Here is a 23704-nt window from a genome sequence, read left to right on the forward strand (position 1 = left end):
ATATTTCAGAACGTAAATATTTTGACACTTAAGTTGTCGTACGTTTTCCACGCTCGACTATTTTTGTGAAGATTTGTAATCATTAATTCATTATTGTTTTGGGAGCCACGAGGACCGGTGCTTTAAAGAAATCAGCTGGCCAGTCATATTTTGCGTTTTGCAACTACCTACATATAAAGTAACCGACTTTTCATTTGAATCTCGAAAGTTCTTCAGCATATCAAGATGACTCTGGGGCCGTACAACAGACACCAATCCGATAGGAAAAAGTAAGATTTCCCTAAGTATACTGCATGGTTTAGTGTAGTTTAATAGTTTTTCCAGGAATTTACGTTTTTTTTTTATTGTAGGCAAGCAGCCTTGGCCGCGGCATTCCCTCAAGGCATCAAATGCCAGAAGTGCCTTGAGTTCGGTCACTGGAGCTACGAGTGCAAAGGAAAACGCAAGATTCTGGTTCGTCCGTCGCGTACACAGGTCCTCAAGAAGAATTTGAAGGCTAAGGAAGCTAAAGAGGAACCACAGTGCAGGTAAGAGGCCATTTGTTGGCAATAGTATTTCTCAGGTCAAGCACCTCTCTTTTTTTCTATTTATAGGTAATAGTTATGTGCCCAACATGAACGAATCTGTTATTTAAATGCAATTTAAAAAAACGTTTCTGTGTTTTTAATTTAAATCTGATATAAATTTAAAACTACCCTCAGATTTAAATTAGTTGTAACTGATTACTGAATTCAAATTAATTGGGTATCTGCATTATACCTCTAGATAGTATTAGGAGTTTTAACAAATTTACTTTAAATAACAGTCATTTCAATAAACATGCTACTTTTATCGTCAACTTTCTATCTTCTCTAGTGTTCAGGAAGAGCTGTGAGCTTTTATTTGACACATTTTCCTGCACCCAATGTATTAAATATCACTGTTTTAATGTAATTTTGGTCAACAGTGGTGGAAGTTGCAAAATTCCAAGCAAGAAAAAGAAGTGTAATGGCTCCAGCTGCTCCGACTGCTCTGACAGCTCCTCAGACAACTCCGACTCCTCAAGCTCCGGCTCCAGTTCCTCAGGCAGTGACAGCAGCAGCGACTCTGAGAGTGACAGCGACAGCAGCAACTCAGGCTCAGGGAGTGATGCATAAATAAGCTCATGGTAATTGTAGGACCTTCTCACAGTAAAGTTTTTATTAGAATTAAATTTCTCAATCAGTTGGCTTAGAAAGGTGTGCAGTGTCAATTTTCTGTAGGTTATTGAGCTTTCTATGCCAAACTGTTAGTTATCTATATTATCTTTATCTTGAGAATGGAAGTTAGCCACTTGTTTTTGGTGTTAGATATGAGATCAGGGGTCAAATTGTAGAGAACAGAAATTAACTGATGTAGAAGATGTTGTAGTGTTGCATATTAAAAGTTAAAACTACCCCCTACTTTATCCTTATGTTTTAAAGTAATGTAAAGCTTTACCTACTACCATAGACATTTACTGTGAGACAGGAGGTTTAGAAGCAGTAACAATGCTGGTCATTTTATTTAAAAAAGATTATTTTTTGTATAGAAGATGGTTTAGACATTGCATTTTGCTGGCAACAGCCTCCCGAGATTGTGGTGTTTTGTTTGTTTTACCAGCCAGTGCTACAATACAATAGAATTGAACCTGATGGCTCCTCTACACGATGGGCCAGCGCCGGCCACTCCAAGAGACGCATTTATGCGTTAGAGCAGCAGTCGGCCACCTTTTTTTGCGTAGTTTTAGTAGCGTAGTTAACAACGAGTAAGTTGACGCGTTGAAGTTGTTAATATTTATGACTTTATCAGACATTGTCGTTTGTCAATATTACTAAGCCAGAGAGGCTCGCAGGCCGCAAGTGACAGTTTCACGAGCCGCATGCGGCCCGCGGGCCGCAGGTTGCCGACCGCCGCGTTAGAGGGAGCAAGTGATATTGCTATCTCGTTCTACCGCATGGCTGCGTCCCTTGGAGTGGCCGGCGCTGGCCTATCGTGTAGAGTAGCCATTAGGGCTTACTGCCAACATCAAAAATGGTTATCTGCCTCTTTGTATTACTCTAGTATATTGGAGTGAGTTAGAGGCAGATAACGATTTTTGGATGTTAGCGGTAGACCCTTTGGACAACATTCATACAAGTAACTTGCATCTTGGACCTGTTTTGCCAGTAACTGGTATAGTCTAAATCCACTTAACTTGATTGATAACTTTTTGTGTGATTTGATTTTTATTTAATTCTTTACAATGCTAGACTTAGGTTTTATGAATGTGTAGTTTCTTACTTGTGATGTCTGTTACCTAATTGCTAATAAACAATTAAATTGTAACTTCAGTGAGTTAGTTTGTGTAATGAAGATATTGTTGAAACATTGTAATTTGTTTATTGGTGATGAGGGTAATTTTATAAAAAGGATTTTAACTTATTAGAGTAAGATTAGTGAAGATACTATGTTTAGGTCACCTGAAATATTTGCATGGGTAATTTTAGAGTTTTTGACTAGGTCAAAGACCAAACGGTTTAGATAATTGAACAAAACACGAGTCCATGGTATATAGAATTACCCATGTAAATTTGTAGATGGATTTATAGCAGTTTATACTCTTGGCGTCTGGTGGAGATCTGGGCGTAGGATATGATAGAATAAAAATTATAATCTTATTTTCTGTGTTATTCTGTACCTATTGAACTAAGTTAAGATTTTACAATATTACTCATGACATGTAATGTTAGTGTACTATTGTTTCCACGCTTTGTATTATACTTGCAGTGACGTAAGAATCGTAAGATAGCAGTAGTAACACCACAGAGTAGTAGAGTACATGTTTAGAATATCTGTATGTATGCATATTTTATAAGACTTGTATGATCAAATAAATGTCTTCACGTTATCATTACAAATACATTTTAATTTGTTTCTTTAGTCAACTCATGAATTTTGATAAAAAAGTAAATTAAATAATTGATGGATGACATTATGTGGTTTCATTTGTATGAGCATAAACGACACGATGCACGACTCACACAATGCTAAAAAAACGAACTTATAGAGAAGAGAATAACTTCGCCCTTCTTTTTTGGTGACTTGCTATGATAAAACGATAAAACGAAAGTTAAATGAAATAAACTGCATTACTATATGAAAAATGTTTATTGAAAAATAGGTCAAAAAGTAAAAGAACAGATGCATTTTGTACTATAAAGTAAGGCACTTATATCTATCTTATTTTAAAGCAATACAACCTTAAAATCTAAATACATATTACAATGAGGTGGGTAGTTCTACTAATTATGTCCTGCATAAGTGAACATTATGTACAATGAAAATGACTTCTACATGTACATGATTTACATTGATTATTTATATTATTAACTTTTAAAAATTACAAGAGAATATGTGATGATTCGAGTACATCTTCAAAACTTTTACAAAAATATGACCCGTACGAGTAATACATATTTTCGACAATTTCGACTAACATCAAAAAGAAAATTTCAAAACGTGATGTTAAAATCAGCATCTGCAAAAGCTACAAGGCAAAGTTGTACCTTTTTAACGGCTTCCATTTTTGCAGCAGACGATTTGATTTGAGATAAAACAGTAGTACCAGGGGTGCGAAACTCCTGACTTCGGCCAAACTCGGCTCAGCATTGCTCCGAGCAATTATTAGGGTTGACACAACTTGGCGTCCCGTTGCGTGCACGACCACAGATAAGATAATGGCTTGAATTTTAAAAACCCTAAATAGCCAAAAGGGATAGTGCTATATATTAGAAAGGGACAGCATGATTCGACCCTGAACCGCTGTCAAACTTCGGTTTTGTAGGAAGTTTCCTTTCTGTACGGCAGTACTATTATTTATTCTGTGGTAGTACAGGATCCACTGATCACTGGCCCAACTGGCTGAGCTTAACCTTTTGAACGCCACAGACGGCAATTGACGTCAACGCAAACTCGTGACAACGACGCCAAAGACGGCATTTGACGTCGATTCTTTTTTGATGAAAATCTACTGAAAAACTCCACTTTTAGGTTGGCATTATTTATTCACAAAACTAAATTTTACCCCCGTGGCGTCAGTGGCACGGCAAATGGATGCGCCGTTTGGCGTTCAAAAGGTTAAATTAGACGAGTTCGCAAAATACTTTCGGAAACTTCATACAATGCTTTTCAATTTAAAGGTTCCGTCACACAGGTGCGTTTTCCGGCGGGGCGTGAGCGTGTTATATGTAAAAGCAGCGCGCCCCGCTCACGCGCCTGTGTGACGGAGCCTTAACCTCTCGTGTGCCGTGATTATTTTTTTCTAATAAGCCATACAAAACATGAACTATGCCTCAGCAGGCGCTTCAGGCAGCGTGTGTATAATCACCTTCCTCTTCTGATCATAGCTGAAGCTGTTCATCTTGAAGATCCGGCTGTCATAGAAAGGCTTCAGGTCCGTAATGTTGATCTGTCTCGCTCGCTCCAGGAGGTCCCGCTCTGATATTTCGATGGTGGATTGGGAGTGGTTGTGGAGGCCGCGCATGTAGGCGAGCTGGTCCATGGTGAGCTGGCGGAGGATGTAGTAGAGGAGCTCGCTGTGGTCTTTCTTGTAGGAGAGGTATTTTTGGAATGTCTGGAACAAATGGAAATGATTAGTATTTGCATATAGAATTTGTAAGAGCTTGAGGACAGATAGATACAGATCATAGATTTATAATATACAGAGATACCTTCCAAGCGAGCTGTCAGTGGGACCACTTTTGTTTAGTGTACGATTAACAATGTGGCCCACCTTGCTGTAGCCATCTCGATAAAGTCATATCGATAAACTATCGACATTTCTTGCAATTTTAAATTTACTTCAAAGGTTTAACGATACCTAAAATGAACAAAAACGGTTTTATTCTTTATTGTGGTTATCAGATCACAATTTTATAGTCACGCACCAGCAGGGAACCAAGGGAAAGTACAGATATTTAATTAAAATACATAAATACCTACTAAAATAGGTGTTCCGCAATAATTGAATTATTTTATTATATTATAATATATTCATTATCCATTAGAATTTCAATTATGTTTATGTTTAACGAAGATATTGAAGCTTCAATTAATCGCTATTTCGTTCCGCTGGGTAGCGTTTATCGATATATAACATGATTAAAATCGACTTTTCACATCCCTAAAAGAGCACACATATACGTTTTTACGCACACATACACAACCTGGGTCTACCTAAAAAGGGGACACCTGGATTTGAAGTCCATCTTGTCAACAGTATAGTTGTCCTTTTTTGACCAACGGCATTTTTAAAAGAGCAAGGAGAGAGAAATGATACTAGTTTCTGCGCCGTCAAAGAGAACAGACAGCGTTGGGGCCTTGATGCAGATGTACAAGTTGTGGAAAGTTTCAAGACGATTCAATCTCGAGGGTTCCACTAGTAGCCACCATTTCCACTATCCAATTTCTGGCTCCATCATCAAATCAGCTCAATGGTGTCAAATTATTTTATTGTCTTAAGTATTATATATATCTACATATACCCTACGATACTTGAAAAGTTTCGGATCGATTCATATATTAGAAGTGTTAACTATAGTTGGTCAAACCAATTTGCCAGTCAGTAAGAACCAGGAAAACTATACTCATCGTTTTCTTTTGGGTGCTAGTACTAGTGTAAGAAAGATAGTATGATTCTCTCTGTCTATGATTGAAATGAGACAGTCCTTTGACAAACTATAATTGCAAGATTTTGTTATTTTGTTCGATAGTACCAAGTTTAAATAAGTGTTTTAAAAGTGTAAGGACCTCGAAAAATCTCCACGTGGAAAATTGCGCCGTTTAGTAAACTCAATGAGCGCATCAGTAGAATTGAGTAGAATAGGCTATTGAATACCTGTCGCATGGCGCGCATGACGCTGTACTTCTGCGTGTCGACGAAGCTCTCCAGCATGGTGCGGATGGCCATGTTCACGTCCTCCTCGCACACCTGCGCGCGCAGGTGCATGCGCGCGTGCGCCTCGCTCATGCGGATCACTGCCGACCAAACATTATGATGAGTATAACACCATCTTTTGATGAGAGTTTACCGTCTCGGGGAACACGATAATTTTATTCGTGAAAAGTAGACTAACAAGTTTTCTATAATAGTAGGGGAGCCCACGATGCTAAATCGGGATTTACTCGAGCGTCATACAGACCTATTGGAATCGAAATATTAGATGATAAGAAGAAAAAAGTTATATAAAGTTTTTTTTCCAGCGAGCCGGAAAGCGTCTACAATTTTTTTTTAATTTCGGGAGGTTGGTGGAGGGTTAAAAAATCGTTATAGCAGTTTGTGGGTTTGGTCATTTTTGTCCACTTTAATGCTATATTTTTTTTGTATAACTAAATATAACACTTGTTTGTAGGCATTTTCTTAATCTGACGAACGCAAGTTTGACGCCTAATTTTTTACATTGTAACCGTCAGATTAAGGAAATGTGTGCAAATAATTATCAAATTTAGTAATAGCACAATTATAGCGTCAATTTGGACTAATATGACCAAATCCACAATCTGCTTAACAATTTGTCGAACCCCCCACCAACCAAGGGCTCAATTCTACTCTGTCTACATTTATATTATATTGGTCTAAATCACAAAAAAAACCAAGGGTGCGTGACGATGCTGCGGTTTTCTAACCTCTAACCATATTCCGCGAGGTGAATAGTGTAATGTTTGTAGACTAGTTTCCCGAGTAATCAAGGACTTTATCTCACCAGATTCAATGTGTCTAACTGTGATGGGTAAGCTGCCCGTGGCGAGTGATTCCTGACGCAGTTGACTGTACATCTTTGCCACTTTGTCTTGATCCATATTCTGCAAAATAAAACAGTAGAATGTAGGAATGCAGTTACGCATCGTCCCCCAGGGTCCGAGGTGGGCCCATTTTGAGGGGTATGTGGGACTCTCACCTCCGTGCTCTTTCTACTGTGAAAGAGGGGGAGGAACCTACTCACTAAGCCCACACCGGCGTTTCCCACAATGTACCGTTTGGACAGGCATCCTGGGATGGCGAACATTCTACCACGAGGACTCTCTCGAGTGGCGTAGCTAGGCCTGGGCGAATGGGGCCTTCGCCCACTTATAGGGAGGCCTCGTAAAGCCAACCTTTTTATTACCTCGGGAAAACACATTGAAACAGGCCTTGCAGATGTGGTTTTTGCCCACGGCCAGATTGGATCACGCTACGCCACTGAGTACTTTATTTATTTATTTAGAAAACCAAACATTCACATAAACATATCAAAAATGCAATACAAAGGATGTACCGCAACAAAAGATACAACAAAAAAAGACCTGGAGGTTCATAATTATAAATTATGTTAACCGAAGTAAGTAAAATTATAACGAATGCATAGGTAGCAGTGGCAGCGCGTCAAACATAATAGGCAAGCCGGGGCTAATTGGGCTTACATATTTCCTTTACAACTCTGCTCAAACGTCCAAAAACAGGTCGGTGGGAATCGGTTTTTATGGACGCGCCGCCACTGATAGGTAGATGAATGGTACCTGTAGTTTGGGTCTCACGTTCTCCCTCGCGTACACGATGTATTTCTTGAGCAAGTCTTGGGGCAGCGCGAAGTCCGGGTCGGTCAGCTCGTTCTCTTCAATAGCTTGGCCGCGCTGCGTCGGGTGGTGACGGATGTGGGAGGATACTACGAATCTGACAATTGAAGACGCATGTTAAACACGGTTTTGGAATACTGTATAAAAGGGATAGCATTAATAGATTGAAGATATGCTCTTTCTAAATGAATTCACTATATAGATTACTTTTCTGAATTAAATGTTTACTAGACTAGCCCACCTATGCATCCGGATAGGTGGGCTAGTCTAGTTTAGCCACCAAGTGGATGCCGCAAAATAAGCGCGGACGTGGCAGGCAGTCGTGGAAACCAAGGGGAGAGAGAGCCTTTGCCCAGCAGTGGGACACTACAACAGCCTATAATTTGGACGTAAACAGAAAAAAAAAATCTTAATCTTAATTTCGCGGATAGGATAAAACATAGACTAGGAATCCTCTAGACGGAGTTTAGAGCAATTATTTCATGAAACCGATGCTGCCAAAAAAACTGGGGTGCGGGGGACGAGGTGAGCGAGTCCCGTGCCGTGATTGGTCCGTTCAAAGACATGGGCGTCACATAAAGACACTTTGACTCGAAAATGGAGTAAAACTACCGTATATTTGTGGCGGAGGGGGTAGCGCTACTATGCTCAGTCTGGAGGATGTCTTGTCTGTGGATAAAATTCTACGAAAGCGGACCCCGGATTTCCGGACAACCAGAAAGGTGAGTAGGAGCTTACTTGGCGAGGTGCGCGTCACGCATCGGCTCCGGTTCGTCCCGCACGACGCACAGCACGTCGAAACGCGACAGGATCGGTTCCGACAGGTTCACGTTCTCGGAGAACGTCAGGGACGCGTCGTACCGTCCGCCGATCGGATTGGCCGCTGCTATTATTGAACACCTGCGGGAATAATTAATGAAGAGTTAATTAACGTTGGAAATCAGACGCTAGGCAAATTCATATTGGAGCTGCAGATAAACAGTTTGATCAGGCTAAGATCTTTGAAAAATACGTGCAATATATACAAAAAATCTTAATATATTCACGATTTTAACTACACAGAACAACGACATCTAACGATCGATTCGTAAACTGAACGAAAATAGTATAGTATGCATCTGGAGTAATTATTCCAAGAAAATCTCGATAACGCGATTTAGGATTTGTGATACAGGGAAGAGCGCCGTCTAGCATGCAATTCGTAAACCAATCTGTATGAGTCAGGGCCATTGTGGGCCAGTTATAACAAGAAAAATCTTGATAGCGCGATTCAGGATTTTTCCTGGACGGTACAGCGCCATCTAGCGAGCAATTAGTAAACTATACACAATCTGTACGAGTCAGGGGGTCATAATCCCAATAAACATCTTGATAGCGCGATTCAGGATTTTCACTGGACAGTACAGCGCCATCTAGCATGCGATTCATTAACTAAACAATATGTACATCATTCGGGCCGATTTGAACTTTAAGATACGCCAAATATTATAGATACGATATAGATTAAATATGTCAGCGTATCTTAGTCCGAATCGCGCCGATTATTACCTGGCGTGCAGGGAAGTGACGATGCCAGCCTTGGAGATCGAGATGGACTGCTGCTCCATGGCCTCGTGGATGGAGGTGCGGTCCTGGTCGTTCATCTTGTCGAACTCGTCGATGAGGCACACGCCGCGGTCCGCTAGTACGAGCGCGCCGGCCTCTAGCGTCCAGTCCCTGAGAGAAATAAAGTTCAGGTTTAAATAGGTCTTCTTCTTTGTCGTCGTACTGTCTGAGTGGTCGGGGTCGTCATATCAGGGCCGGTGGCAAGCTTCACAATCCGTCGCCATTCCTCCCGTACTGTAGGGCTACAACGTCTTGTACATTCGTGGAGTGGTTCATTGAGAACACTTTTGACTAGGTCTGACCAACGCATTGGTGACCTACCGCGCCTTGTGCCTTCGACGTTTCCCATTTAAATAGGAGTCCACCGTAAATATGACGTTATTACATTATGGATAGTTCGCCCGAATAAGATTTGTAGGAGCGTAGAACCATTCCATTTGGCTCCTTAAGAGTACTCAGGTTCATTGCAAAATTGATGATTTTGGAGAGGCGCTGCCGCGTCCCCAGGATCAAAGCCTCAAAATAAATCCTAGCATGCTACGCTGTTTCTCTTCAACGTAATTTCAGCATTGTAAGTTAAATACATATATAAACAAATGTTTATGGGCAGCAAAACTTAGTGAACCTGTATTATACTAGGCTTACATATTTTTAGAAAACATCCAGAACTCAGGAAGAAACATTTGTGTTCATGACACAAGTACCTATATAAGATTAGCCACCACGATACGGCGATGTGTCCTTCTATCTTCACGAACTTCTGTCACGAAGTGTGCAGCCAGGAAGACCGAACTCACCATGTCATCAAAATATTAGGTGTCTAAATAATAAAACAAGTAGGCTCGAAGTATTATTAAAAAAAGAGTTAATGTGCGATATACTTATCCTGACGGAGCATTGGCTGCGAAAAAATCAAATAACTTCTGTGACTTTGCTTAACTATGATTTAATTTCATCGTACTGTAGACCGAACGTCGCGCACGGTGGTAGCTGCATCTATGTTCGCGCCGGCGTTAAGTGTAGCAACAAACAAGATTATTGCGACCTAGCCCACGAACAGATATTCGATATTTGCGCGGTGCAATTGTCTAACGAGAATTTGCTGATCGTTGGAATCTACCATTCCAATCAAACTAGCCACGTTGAGTATTTGAGTCTGCTCGAAAAACTCTTAGATAAAATAACGCGCGATAGGCTCAACGCCGTCATCATGGGAGATACCAACATCAACTTGTTTGACAATTCATCATCAAAAAAACAGCTACTAGATCTCCTAGCAGTATATAACTTCAAACAGTTGATAGACTTCTCTACCCGTGTCGACAGTGAGAGCAGCACGCTGATCGATCACGCGTACACAAACATCCCCACTGAGCAAGTCGCGAGCGTGTCTGGCGTCAGGACGCACCTGAGCGATCACGACGCCCAGCGCCTGACCATCTGGCACGGGTCCGAGCGCCCAGACGCGTTCTCTTACCGGCGCAGTTTTAATGCTGCTAGCAGGATGAATTTTCAAGCCGCTATCGAGTCCGTTAATTGGCTAGAGGTCGTAGACAAGTCCAAGCACGATTGTAACCAGCTAGCGGAAGCCCTCCTTAACATTATTGTTAGCAAACTTAACATTTGTTTCCCGATAAAAAAACTGCCAAACTCCACATTTTCAAATAATTGGGTAGACGAAGAGATAAAAAACTTAAAACATCTTTTATACGATACTTTTCACTTGAAATCGACGTTCCCAACTAATACCGAGTTAAGTAATTTCGCCGTAGGCCTTTCCACTCGATATGACCTGTTATTGAAACACAAGCGGACCCTGTTTTATTCTGAACAAATTCGCAACGACCCTAACAAGTCGAAGCGAATGTGGAAAGTCATCAATTTGGAACTGGGCCGCAAAACCCGCGAGCGAGTAGACTACACCGACCACATCAAAGACGCCGATGGTAAACCGTTTGATAGTAAACAAACGCTAGTAAACGCGCTAAACGCTGAGTTTATAACCGCTGCGAGCAGATGCGGCGCCCCGGCAGCCAGTCTGCCGCGCGCCCGCGCCGCGCTCGCGGTCGACGCGCGCGCTAGTGATGTGTCACTAAGGTTAGTGTCATTCACACCCTCAGAGGTCATAAATATTATGACAAAACGCGTTGCGCCCAAAACTAGTACGGACTACTACGGTCTGTCCGCGAATGCACTAAAGTCCATTATTACACCGTTAGCCGGCACGATCTCCTACTTATGCAACGCTAGCGCCCGACAGGGGATTTACCCAACCGCTCTAAAAAGGGTTAAGATAAGCCCCCTGTACAAAGGTAAAGGTAAGAGATCTGACGCGAAATCTTACCGCCCAATATCACTTGTGCCAGCGATCAGCAAAATCTTCGAAGTAGGACTCAACACAAGACTATTAAAATTTATAGCGGACCGCGACATATTATCAGATAGGCAATATGCTTACCGCGCGGGCCGCGCGACTACAGACCTCGTGCGTGAAGTGGTATGGCGCGTGCTGAGTGCGCGCGAAGCTGGGCTATGCGTGGCGCTATTGTGCTGCGACCTCTCGCGCGCATTCGACACCGCCGACCACGCTCTTATAGCAGATAAGCTCCAATTTCATGGAATACGCGGACCGGTACTCTCCCTATTCTCGTCATTCATGGCGAATAGAGCACAAGTCGTGGTGGGGGAAGCGGGACAGGTCACTTCAACGGAGATGCAGAATATTCTAGGTGTTCCGCAGGGCTCGTGCTTGTCCAACTCGCTATTCAGCCTCCTATTGAACGACCTGCCCACTGCCGTCACTGGCGCAGATATTTTTATGTACGCCGACGACGTGGCCGCGGTTATAACGGCCCCCTCAGACGCCATCCTTGAGCATAATCTGAACTCTGTGGTCCAGCAACTCGAGTGGTGGTTCGCATCAAACGGTCTAGCGTTAAACAGAGAAAAAACATGTTTTATGACCTTCGCCCTAAACGGAAGGACGCAGACACCACTCAAGGTCAGTGCCGGTGGTATCGTACTACAACAAGTACGATCCACTAAGCTGCTGGGCTTTTTAATAGACAGTTCTCTGACCTGGGACGACCACATAGAGGAGATTTGCTCGAAGTTAGGACGAGCGTGCTTCGCGTTAGGCAGGCTAGCAAAGACTGCAACGCGCAGTGTAGTCCGATCCTGCTATTTCGCGACCGTCCACAGCCTACTGACTTATGGTGCGGAACTATGGGCCCGTGCCGCAGACTCTCTACGTGTGTTCCGTATGCAAAAGCGGGCAGTAAGAGCAGTAGTGGGAATATCCAGCGACACTTCCTGTAGGAACGTTTTCAGGGACCTAGGAATTCTAACATTGCCTGGCGAGCTCATATACCAAGTGGCATTATTCACACACTTAAATATTCATTTATTTAAGCGTCAAGGTCGAAATGCTAGCCGTCCCCTCCGTAAAGACAAGTACCACTACCGCCTCATAACGCCGAATCACAAGCTGTCGAAGTCGATACGGTCAGTCTACATAATGGGCCCGCCGGTGTACAATAGGCTACCTCAGTATATCCGAGATGCAGCTTCCACCGCAGCATTTAGAACTAGGCTACGCAAGTGGCTGCTTGATTTAACTTTGTACAGCGTGGGAGACTTTTTTGAGTTACCATGCACATAAATTATGTAATAAATTACTATTGACATTGGATTATTTTCTAATAATTAATGATTAATTTAAATTATGTAACAACATAATTATGTTATAGTTATACAATGTATACCTAATTCCTTTGACATGTAACATTGGTGTTATCAATAAATATTTGTATTTGTATTTGTATTTGTATCCCGTGATTGTTATCATTCTCTAACTGCTTACCTTGTGGTGGGGTTCTTTCTCACATAAGCTGTCAAACCGACGGCGCTAGCGCCTTGGCCAGTGGTAAACACCGCTCTTGGAGCAATCTAAAACAAAAATAAACTTTAAGACATGGAAACAAAGTTGAATTTCACTCGGTATAATACTTGAAATTTACGGTTTCGGATTCAAATATTTAACTTCAAATATGAAATATATTTACCTTTTCTGTGTACTTCAGGAACTGAGATTTGGCAGTACCGGGGTCGCCACAGATTAAAACATTGATATCGCCTCTCACTTTGTGCTTATCGCCTGTTGAAAAACAATTTATTTATTACATAATCATATTACTTTATTAAAAAAAAAATCCGTATCAATCACATGTTAGTTAAGTAACAATAATCCTATCGGTATACAAATAGCAATCGTCTGGTGTAGGGCTTATGAGTAATAACTAGAATAGTCAACAGTGTGATAAACGCTTAAGTTTGTCAGGGACTCCTTACGTTACGATTAAGTTTCTATTGTTTGTCAAAGGACTGTCTCATTTCAATCATAGACAGAGAGAAGCATACTATCTTTGGCTTACACTAGTAATAGCACCCAAAAGAAAAGGATGAGTATAGTTTTCCTGGTTCTTACTGACTGACAAATTGGTTTGACCAACTATAGTTATACACACCTGGATTCTTAGATTCACCGCCAAACAGCGCCAATGCAAGCCCTCTCTTGATATAATCGTGCCCATATATACTAGGTGCCATGCTTTGCACTATACGTTCTCCAATACGAGGGTCCTTGGATAACTTGACGATGTTAGCGATATCTTCGTCGGTTAGAGATTCTACGATGTGCTTGCAATCCTTCACTACTATGTAATTAGCGATAATTACTGTTGCGAATACTGGGAAACCCTGGGAAATGAGATTCGTATCAGAATATTAGATATATAAAAATAATATAATTATAAAAAAAAGTATAAGTATAAGAAGTATAAGAATAAGATTAAGTATTAAGTAAAGTATAAGTATAAGAATATATCATGAGGCCTTTAAAATCTTGACAGATGATTTATACAGCGTCTGTTTTAAGCGAGGAATAACGTCTCTCGTAGCTGTATAAGAACATATTATAGTAAAAATGTACATAATGAACAGGGCCGGTAAAAAATCCGCAAAGCAGTTTAAGGGGGATGCATGATATCTCGTGAATGTCAGCTGTAGATCCGTTGGTGGGTTGAGGGATGGTAGGTAATCAAACAATAGTTCCTTTTTAATTCTAAGTTTTGAGGAGAAAAAGAAGTCAGTTGACTATAAAATGGTGGATTATGCGTCAGTTGGTGGAGACTGTTATTTTTATTTGCACTTATATTTTTATATATACCTTTAATAGCGACCCGCCCCGGCTTCGCACGGGTTACACAAAACCATAACAAATTGTACCTAAACCTTCCTCAAGAATCACTCTATACTATGTGAAAACCGCATGAAAATCCGTTCAGTAGTTTTTGAGTTTATCGCGAACATACATACACACAGACAGACGCGGCGGGGGAGTTTGTTTTATAAGGTCTCCTTCTTCCTTCTTCCTCGCGTTATCCCGGCATTTTGCCACGGCTCATGGGAGCCTGGGGTCCGCTTGACAACTAATCCCAAGAATTGACGTAGGCACTAGTTTTTACGAAAGCGACTGCCATCTGACCTTCCAACCCAGAGGGGAAACTAGGCCTTAATTAGGATTAGTCCGGTTTCCTCACGATGTTTTCCTTCACCGAAAAGCGACTGGTAAATATCAAATGATATTTCGTACATAAATTCCGAAAAACTCATTGGTACGAGCTAGGATTTGAACCCGCGACCTCCGGATTGAAAGTCACACGCTCTTACCGCTAGGCCACCAGCGCTTGTTTTATAAGGTCTAGTGATTAAAAAGAATAGCAGACATTATTAAACTTATCATTACCTGTTCCGTGTTAAGCGAGCCATCATAATTATTAGTGTAAATGCCAGTGAGGTCCACTTCGTCCCCCGGCTTGCAGCGGTCGCACAGATCAGCCAACAGTATGCAGTCTTTGGAGCGCGGGATGCGGCCGGCGGGGATACGCCCAGGGGACTCTTGGATGGTCACCTTCTGGTAGTTTCTGTATACTGTTTGCTCCATGTTTACCTGGAAAGAGGGAGTGATTGGTCAAAATCATGGACAAATAGATTGTCCAATTATTATTTTTTAAGATATGCCAAGAAATACAATTATAATATTTTATTTAGAGATCAATCATTAGAGCGTGGTTTCTGTACTAATTTACTACGAGTAGCTCCTTGCCAAAATGGGTTTAACTGAAATCCGAATGCATTTGTTTACATCCTACCATGTTTAATTTATTCTATTTATTTCACAGGTTTTTTATTCCATTAATTCTAAGTGTGTCGCGATTCGACACTATAAAAACAGTAAACGAAAAAACTTGGGAAAGTTAAACTAAGCTTGCATTGTGTTCAATAAATAAATGAATAGAAAAAATCCTCAATCAACTTAGGGTTTCAAGTAAAAAGTAAGAAAATCCCTACTTGCGCTATGAACAAAAGTTTCGCCGCGCAGATACTTATTATAATTATCTTTTATTAAAATAATCTTACCATGAAAGGGCCAGCACTCTGACACTCGGGACAAGACCCAGGCTTCACTTCCGAGTTCTGCGACTGCACAAACGGGCCCAAGATGTATCCGCACCGGTTACAGTCATACTTCACTACTGACAACTGAGGCAGTACTCCGGTGGTAGCTGTGATGACGCCTACAGTTCGGACCAGCTGGTTCAAGTGAAGCTTGCGGAAGGTTCTGAGTTCCTCTGGAAGAAAGAAAGAAGTGAAACAATTGTTTTCAACTATACTGCTGATGCTATATGCAAAACTAGTTTAACTGGGTATGCTTGCAGTTTAAGATGAAAACCCTTCTTAGTGCAACATTATCATAATGAACATTACCTGTACTTGTCAGTCTTGATTTTGATATAAGCCGAGTAAAAGGTCCGTAGCTAAGCCAAGCGTTTTAGTTATTTGTTTGTCAACCGATTTTTCCTCAAAAACCAAAATCAAACTGAACATTTCCTTCTCACGTTGGTCAAAAGTCTACACTCCAAAATTAGCAGAATCCACCTTGTTAAAATTAGGGAGGAGTAAAAGCCATATGTGACGTTATCTATGAAAAGGGACCTTGCTGTCGATGGCGCTTAAGTCATTATTAACGATGCTCCGCTATACATACAATGCCGCGCGACGCTGTGCGGCGTGAGCGCCATCGACAAAAAGGTCCCTTTTCATAGATAATGCCCCATACATGGAATAAGAAAGCCGAGCGTCGGAGTCGGTAGTGCTTGCAGTTAACTTAATGAAACATTACTATGATAATAATTAATAATTGGTTGGCCATACCAATGAGTGGCAAGTCCGATATCCGCACGTGTATCTCTGACGTAACTCGCTCATAACTAGGGAACATCTGGAGCACCACGTCTTTGGCCACCTCGTCGAAGATTTGCAGCATCTGGAACGGCGCCTCGGGCAAGAAGTACGCGAGCACCTGGAAATAAATATGGTCAAGCCACATTTCGTTATACAATAAGTCTTGCAGCATAAAAATAATGAAACAAAAATCTACCTTGTTTTGTTGTTAGTATGGTTCACTATGGCTCTGCATTACTGCATTTTGGTTGTCATCTGACAATCATTTAATGTTTGTTGTTAGTGGGCATCTTTAATTACTAGTTGAGGAGATTTGAATCTTCTTAACCATTGTTCTCTGACCACGAGTCTTTACTAATACCTAATACGACCCGCGGAAAGCGGAATAGCCAAAAGCCATACAATCTCTCTAGCGAAAATGATGGCCTATGGTTCAGGTCCTGTCCTAACTGTATTGACCTTACATATAATTTATATAACAAACATATTATTATATGTATTATATACAGGGTATTATATTTAGTTTATATACAGGGTGGCCCATTTAAATTGGTCAGTATGGGAATAACTAAAAAAATGCATTTTATTACTGTATGAATGCAATTTTTCTTGATACTAAAATCGATGACATGATTCCGAAGAAGAGATCGTCGTATGTCTTATAGTTTAAGATTTTCCCATACTGAACGATCTATATGGGCCACCCTGTATATACAAATACGCGTACCTGCTCACGCCGGGCAAGGACATCAAACTCCACGTGGAAGGAGGCTTGATTGTGTTCACACATACGCCGTATACGCTCTTTGTACACATACTGGCCTTTGCTGTTTGTGAAGGTGCGGAGGAAATTCTTGAATCTGTAGACACGCAGAATGGGCAGGAATGCATGAAAAATATTCTACAATGTTTGTTTAATAAATATGTTGAACAACACCAAAATTAATCCTCAATTTTATGTAAACAATATTAAAGATTTTCGAGTGTAATAAAACTTAAACCACCGTTTATTTGTTAGCCAAATGCACATTAACTTATAGTACTGTGACTTCTTTACTGTTCAGAAATCAGAATCAGAAATTATTTATTTGCATTGATACAGTATGGGGATGTTACAGATCATGTACCTAGCTTGCATGCAAGCGTGCAAATTCATCATTATAATCATAAATTTAAATAAATATAAAATGTCAAAATGTTGCCAGTGGGGAGACTATCTTGACTTCGGGCAAACTTGGCTCCGTTCGGCTCAGCATTGCTGTGTGCAATTATTAGGGTTAACACAACTTGACATCCCTTTGCGTGCACAACCACAGATAAGATAATAACTTGAATTTTGATCCTAAATAGCCGAAAGGGATAGTGCCATAAGTTAGAAAGGGATATCATGATTCAACCCTGAATCACTGTGAAACTTCGGTTTTATTAAAAGTGTCCTTTCCGAATGGTAGTACTATTACTTATTCTGTGCTGTTGCCCATGTTTACCTGTTAGCAATCTCTGTCCTGGGTCCCAACATGGACACCCATTCCTTAGTGGTGTACCCCTTGGTGTCCTCAAGGTTCTCGATACTCTCGATGCCTTCCTCGACCTGTTCCTCGGCGCCGGTGGCGGCCTTTTCGGCGGCTCGGCGACGCTTGGCGCGTGGGGCATCACCATCCTCTTCATCTGACTCATCTACATTAAAAAAAAAAACAAAATTTGAATTTGAATGGGATAAAATTTAGATGTTAAGTTATGTTTCTTGCATATGTAATAACTACAATCAATTACAGTAGCACAATTCAAAATATAACTGTGAGTATTGTTGCAACCAAGGTATGTTAAAATAAGGCTTTTATACACTCTTCTGTAGCAAATATGTGTTATTTAACCCTCAATTCAACAACATCCAAAATGCTAAACCCCCAACTCTTTTTTGTTTTTTTTTTCTCACCTGAATCATTCCAACTATTGTGCCAGGTTTGAACTCGCATTCCGTTTTGTCAAAATGTATGACAATGTTTCTTTCAATTGCCATAATTCAGGTAAGGGAAAACCACCAATGATCGACACTTTTAGCCAGTGTTCGACATAAGTACTTTAGGTCAAAGTGACAGGAATTAATTTTGAATAAAGAAAAAAAATCTATGTTCAAACTTAAACTATATTATTACTTTGACATAAATGCCATGTCGAACATTGGTGCAGCGTCGATCATTGGTGCTTTTACCTTAAAGATACAAAAATAATGGGAATAGATAGCAAACCTATAATATTCAGGAGTAATTAAATTCTCACCATAAAGCAAGCCTTGGTCATCCCGCCTCCTCCCTTCCTCTCTGTCTCTGCGGCGGAGCTCTTGTTCAGCCGCCCGCCTGTCTTCAATGGACATGGGGTCATAGTTATCATCATCGAGGTCTGCAGCGTCATAGCGATCCAATCCTGGCATGGGGCGGTAGTCCCTGGATAATAAGATGTGGTTTATGGTAAAAATATCAAAATTTTAGCACTTTCAACAAATTACAGGTTCAGAGGCAGAATGCTGAGATTATATATGTAAAGTAAAACAAGATTTATTCTCTTCTTGTTTGTCTAATCCTCATGACAGATGAATAGGACAACTGGGGACACTCTTCTGCTGTGCTCTCCAAGCCACTCTAGTTTAGCCCGTATATGCTAACCTATAATGTGGCTTTAGTATCTGATGCTATTCTGTCCGCCCAATGCATGCCCATACATCCCAGTGCTACCTTGCCATATTTAAGTAAGATTTAAGAAGTGGAAATTTAAATAAGTTTAGACTGGAAGTGCTCTTAATAATTTACAGAGTGAGGCAGAGTTCAGAGATTAGAAAACTCACAACCTTATTTGCTAAGCTTTTTCATCTCATTTTTTTTTAATTTGTGGCAAGAAATAAGTGGAGTATACATATTACGCACTTACTGGCGTACAGTATCCTACAAAATAAAGAGCAGAAATGGTAAACTCACGCCTCCATGTTATCATTGAACAGCTCCTCTCCATCTTCCTCTTCCTCCTCGAGCGGGTTGTCTCCGAGTATGGCGCTCTCATCCTCAAACATCTCATAGTCGCGCGCCGGTGATGTCATGCGAGACCGCGCCCCATCTCGGTCTGATGGCGTGTCTGGGGCCGGGGAACTCTACACAGACACATACAAGTACCATCAAACACCGGGATATCCAAGCCTTTGTCTGATGATCAACCACTATAAAGCGAAATACGATTTATCAAAAAACTACTTAAATTTCAGGTCAAAAAACGACTTACCATTGTTACTTAAGCGTAAAAGTTACTAGTTTAAGATACAACACTGAAACTTAACACAAATTTAACGCAATTACAACAAAATAACAGAAAAACACGATGCCACTCAACAACAAACAGGTTAAAACATAAAATGTCAAAATGCGCGCGAAATATCAGTTAGTTTGTTCGAGTCTATGATTTTGTTGAAAACTTTCGTTACATTCAGCGATTTAATAAGTAGTTCAAATAGTTTATTTGGTTAAAAAGACGCGTTCAAAATTTCGACTTTAATTAATAATATTGAAATTAATTAATAATGAAGCTTATTCTTTAAAAATATAAACCAGTAAAAAAAGCGATTTGATACAATTATTTTGTTATTTCATTTTACAGATCTTTAGTTACTTTTAGATTATAGCTGTTACTCAATACACGAATGAACCTTAACCTATAAATATGGCATGTCAATCAATCTTTCATTACAAAAAAGTCATTTTATGTCGTAATAATATATTTAGTGGATTTCTATATATATATTATGGACCGAATTTAGTTTTTCATCTACCTTATTCATGCTTTAACAAAAACAGTACCTAGTAGATAACCCTAGCAATAAATATGGCAAAATACATAGCTCAAATTATAGTACTTGGGGCTCAAGTTGTTGGTCGGGCTTTTGCTAGAGCTTTAAAACAAGAAATTGCTGCATCTCAAGAAGCAGCGAAGAGAGCTGGTGGTGGGGAAGCTGGTGCCCGGAGAGCTGCAGCCAATGCGTCAACCGGACTCACATTAGAAGAAGCTATGCAAATATTGAACATAGATAAACTAGACCCAGAAAAAGTGAAAAAGAACTATGAACATTTGTTTTCCGCCAACGATAAAGCAAAAGGGGGTTCTTTCTACTTACAATCCAAAATTGTGAGAGCCAAAGAGAGGATAGACACAGAATTTAAACAGAAGCAGCCTGACCCGGACCAGAGTAAAGCCAAAGACACATCTTAATCTTTTTAGTGTAGTTTCCTTGATTAGAGTAGTTTAGAACAAATATTGTTTTGTAAAATATTTTATTGCATATAAATGGATACCACAATAGTGACTAGAATACATCAGTCTTCATTACAATGCTGATTATGTTGTAAGTTAAATATACAAAATTTATGTTCATTCACATAATGCTGCTCGCAACCAACTATAGCATTATAGAAATCAATAAATTTTCCTAAGCATATGATTTCATTGTTTCACTTACTTTATTTACCTTAAACTTATCTCTTGGATATGTAAAAATATTACCTACACAATTTCATGCATAATATACCTACTTCATGAAATTATATGTATACAGGATGTTTGGTACATTGTTAGCCAAATTAAAACGGCAGAAAGGTTGAGTCATTTGCTATCTACTCATGCCTAGAAAAAAAAATAAGCCATGGTTTTTTTTACTACTGCACAAGTAAAAATTTGAAATTTACGAAAAACTGAAAGCTGAAAAAAAAAACGTGCGCAAAATTAAAAAATACTAGGCCTGGGAAGATAGCAAATTACTTAACCTATCTGCTGTTTTAATTTGGCAAACAATGTACCAAACACCCTGTATAAAATATTCATAAATGATAAAAAATGACTAGAAAATTTATGTCTCTAAAAATGGAAGATAATTGAGTTACAGAAGATCCTATAACTTATAATTGTAAACTAAAATAATATTATATTTCAATAATTTAAACACAGTAATTACTGTTAATATAAATAAAACTATTGTAAATATTACTTAAAACTAGAATACATCAGTCAACTTACATACTAAGAGATTTATGGCAGTATATACTTTTCAGCAATTTTTAGCAAAGTTTCATAAATTTCAAATTGAAACTAGAACAGTTTAAATTCAATTTTAGAAATATTGGCTTCTGAACCATCCTATTTGCATTCAAATAGTAATTACCAACTTTTACAATACACAATGTAAAAGTGTAAGACAGCTTACAACATCACTCAATCCATACAATACAAAAAGCTATTTACTATTTTTCTAGCCTTCTCAGACAAGTGGAGTTTGTTGGTATATATTGGTTTTCATACCTGAAAAGAAAGCAGTATATATTCCTGCATTCAAAGTCCGAATAGGGCTTAAACTTTTAATTTATGGCTTAACATCCATAAGTATAACAACCTCATAAGGGCTACACTCTGACATACCCAAAGAGTTACAGAGCCACCCATAAAAACCTTTCTCAAAATCACATACATCCTTCCACCAATTTGCTCCGCTGAACGTCAGCTGCACAATACCTGCATACAAGCCAAGGCCTACAGTAAAAATCACTATCAAAAATGGATAAGACAATATAACTATTGGTGCCAACATCGCTTTTTTAACCCAGTTCAGATCTTCAGTAACATGGGTAAAGATGTTGTACCAAGTCATTGTGCCCATGTAAAACGAATACAGTGCAGACACACAAGCCACAAATGGTATGCATAGGAGACTGAAGAGAAAAACGTGTGGACCATTGTATACTGAGCATTTGGATATGTCCATCTTGTTATACTCCTCTGCTACAATAGCTGCTTCAATGATTTCAAGTTCTTCTCGAGAAATATTAAGTTTGACATCAACATTTTGGCCTTTCTTTTTTCCTCTTTTTATCGTTCCTGTCATGGTCAAGTAGGATTCTCTGGAATAGTCTGTCAGAGAGCAGTCTGGTGTAGATCCTTCCGACTCAATCCGCAAAGCTGTGATCTCTGTGTCAGTATTCTCAGTCTCAATTATTTCTTGCACAATGTTGACTCGTTTTTTTCGTTTGGCACTATTTTTGAGACTGTCGGTAAGTGGACCCATTTCAAAGCTATTTTCCGATTGGGTTTGAGACATGCTGTTTGGAGTAGCAGAGGAACTCTCATTGTGTTCGTTCAGAAACTTGCAGCTTTTCTGTATATCATCATTAGCGTCTCTGAGGTCATCATGGCTTGAACATGCATCTGAAGAGTTCTCATAAATTGGAGACAAGTCAATGATTTCTCGGCTATTCATCATGGAGAGGGCCTGGTAGCCATTTTTTTGTGAACTCTGTGACTTCTGTGGTTCAGCCTCTAAGTTCGGGTCATTGATGTCTTCATCATTGACGTCAGTTATGATGGGAAGATTGATTTTCATGTTGGACTTGAGTCCCTCCATGGTGGAGTGGATGATTCCATTAACAACATGTTCTGTGACTGGTGAAAGGCCATTCTTGTATTTGGTTGGCAAATCAGTCTCAGCTCCCTGTTCGAAAAAAAAAACATTACTGTAATAGAATCAAGAGACAAATAAGTAGGAGTAGGTAATCTTTTAAGAAATGTAAGTAATTGGTAATAGGTATATAATATATTTTAGATACAAATTTGTAGTTTAACTTGCTTATCAAAGAATAAAATATTTAAAATTACGATGAGCGACGATGACGCTAACGCTTATTGGACCAGAAATCGCTCTAATATGATTCAAATTGGTTAGTGACTCGCGTATGGGAATAATCCAGTTTGCCTTATCACAAATAAGTAAACTTATGTGCTAGTTGTTACAAATTACGAACCTGAACAGCAATTATGTGGTCTACATGACCGGTTATCGAATTTTGTTTTTTGCCATTGCGTTTTTTCGGCAATATAAACATGGGTTGCTCCACTTTAGCCATTTCCACTTATAGTATACTTCACTATTGTCGTTGTAAGTCAAAATTCAGTATTCATTTAATAAAAACTATGAAAAAATCACACAAACAAACACCATAGTAAAATGGTGAAAAGAATTATTGAATTTGGCTTGTGCTGTTCGAGCTACGGCGAGGTTAATATTTTTTTATTTTACTAACATTTTTCTACTAAAAAAGAAATGATTCGTGATATTTTTCCGATAAATATAATACTTATATTATATAAATGATTATTTAGTATGTGAAATCAATAAAAT

General features: G+C 39.6%; 4 protein-coding genes and 1 long non-coding RNA gene across 5 annotated transcripts; 2 read left to right on the top strand and 3 right to left on the bottom strand.

Moving 5' to 3' along the window:
- The first annotated feature begins 22 nt into the window (after nucleotides 1–22).
- LOC134789825 (zinc finger CCHC domain-containing protein 10) lies at nucleotides 23–1146 on the top strand. Its single transcript, XM_063760483.1, has 3 exons — nucleotides 23–269; nucleotides 351–527; nucleotides 947–1146. Exons 1-3 carry the CDS (start codon nucleotides 226–228, stop codon nucleotides 1134–1136), a joined length of 411 nt encoding a protein of 136 aa, XP_063616553.1. The 5' UTR covers nucleotides 23–225; the 3' UTR covers nucleotides 1137–1146.
- Nucleotides 1062–2300, bottom strand: LOC134789832 (uncharacterized). Its single transcript, XR_010144123.1, has 2 exons — nucleotides 1697–2300; nucleotides 1062–1648 (listed from the first exon to the last, which is right to left on the bottom strand). It is a non-coding gene; the product is annotated as an uncharacterized LOC134789832 (long non-coding RNA).
- Nucleotides 2301–4324: 2024 nt separating this feature from the next.
- Nucleotides 4325–19913, bottom strand: LOC134789853 (DNA replication licensing factor Mcm2). Its single transcript, XM_063760525.1, has 17 exons — nucleotides 19771–19913; nucleotides 19473–19642; nucleotides 18781–18944; nucleotides 17988–18177; nucleotides 17228–17360; nucleotides 16471–16618; nucleotides 15676–15887; nucleotides 15002–15205; nucleotides 13722–13953; nucleotides 13260–13351; nucleotides 13058–13143; nucleotides 9139–9306; nucleotides 8329–8490; nucleotides 7534–7687; nucleotides 6741–6840; nucleotides 5876–6015; nucleotides 4325–4612 (listed from the first exon to the last, which is right to left on the bottom strand). Exons 1-17 carry the CDS (start codon nucleotides 19771–19773, stop codon nucleotides 4325–4327), a joined length of 2646 nt encoding a protein of 881 aa, XP_063616595.1. The 5' UTR covers nucleotides 19774–19913.
- Nucleotides 19914–20229: 316 nt separating this feature from the next.
- LOC134789837 (mitochondrial import inner membrane translocase subunit tim16) lies at nucleotides 20230–20980 on the top strand. Its single transcript, XM_063760502.1, has one exon. The coding sequence runs from the start codon at nucleotides 20368–20370 to the stop codon at nucleotides 20749–20751; it is 384 nt and encodes a 127-aa protein (XP_063616572.1). The 5' UTR covers nucleotides 20230–20367; the 3' UTR covers nucleotides 20752–20980.
- Nucleotides 20981–21882: 902 nt separating this feature from the next.
- Nucleotides 21883–23583, bottom strand: LOC134789844 (uncharacterized). The gene is made up of 2 exons (XM_063760513.1): nucleotides 23328–23583; nucleotides 21883–23017 (listed from the first exon to the last, which is right to left on the bottom strand). The coding sequence occupies exons 1-2, from the start codon at nucleotides 23427–23429 to the stop codon at nucleotides 21896–21898; spliced, it is 1224 nt and encodes a 407-aa protein (XP_063616583.1). The 5' UTR covers nucleotides 23430–23583; the 3' UTR covers nucleotides 21883–21895.
- Between the last annotated feature and the right edge of the window lie 121 nt (nucleotides 23584–23704).

The sequence above is a fragment of the Cydia splendana genome, chromosome 1 (genome assembly GCF_910591565.1).
Source record: "Cydia splendana chromosome 1, ilCydSple1.2, whole genome shotgun sequence".
Classification (NCBI taxonomy): domain Eukaryota; kingdom Metazoa; phylum Arthropoda; class Insecta; order Lepidoptera; family Tortricidae; genus Cydia; species Cydia splendana.

Bases quoted from the DNA above. Each gene is read 5' to 3' on its own strand.
- LOC134789825 (XM_063760483.1), top strand. From the start codon at position 226: ATGACTCTGGGGCCGTACAACAGACACCAATCCGATAGGAAAAA. The intron at 270-350 runs GTAAGATTTCCC...TTTTTATTGTAG, and splicing joins CACCAATCCGATAGGAAAAA to GCAAGCAGCCTTGGCCGCGG. The intron at 528-946 runs GTAAGAGGCCAT...TTTGGTCAACAG, and splicing joins AAAGAGGAACCACAGTGCAG to TGGTGGAAGTTGCAAAATTC.
- LOC134789853 (XM_063760525.1), bottom strand. The intron at 18,945-19,472 runs GTGAGTTTACCA...CTTATTATCCAG, and splicing joins TTCAATGATAACATGGAGGC to GGACTACCGCCCCATGCCAG. The intron at 15,206-15,675 runs GTAAGATTATTT...CCCTCTTTCCAG, and splicing joins AGAGTGCTGGCCCTTTCATG to GTAAACATGGAGCAAACAGT.
- LOC134789837 (XM_063760502.1), top strand. From the start codon at position 20,368: ATGGCAAAATACATAGCTCAAATTATAGTACTTGGGGCTCAAGTTGTT.
- LOC134789844 (XM_063760513.1), bottom strand. From the start codon at position 23,429: ATGGCTAAAGTGGAGCAACCCATGTTTATATTGCCGAAAAAACGCAAT. The intron at 23,018-23,327 runs GTTCGTAATTTG...TTTTTCGAACAG, and splicing joins ACCACATAATTGCTGTTCAG to GGAGCTGAGACTGATTTGCC.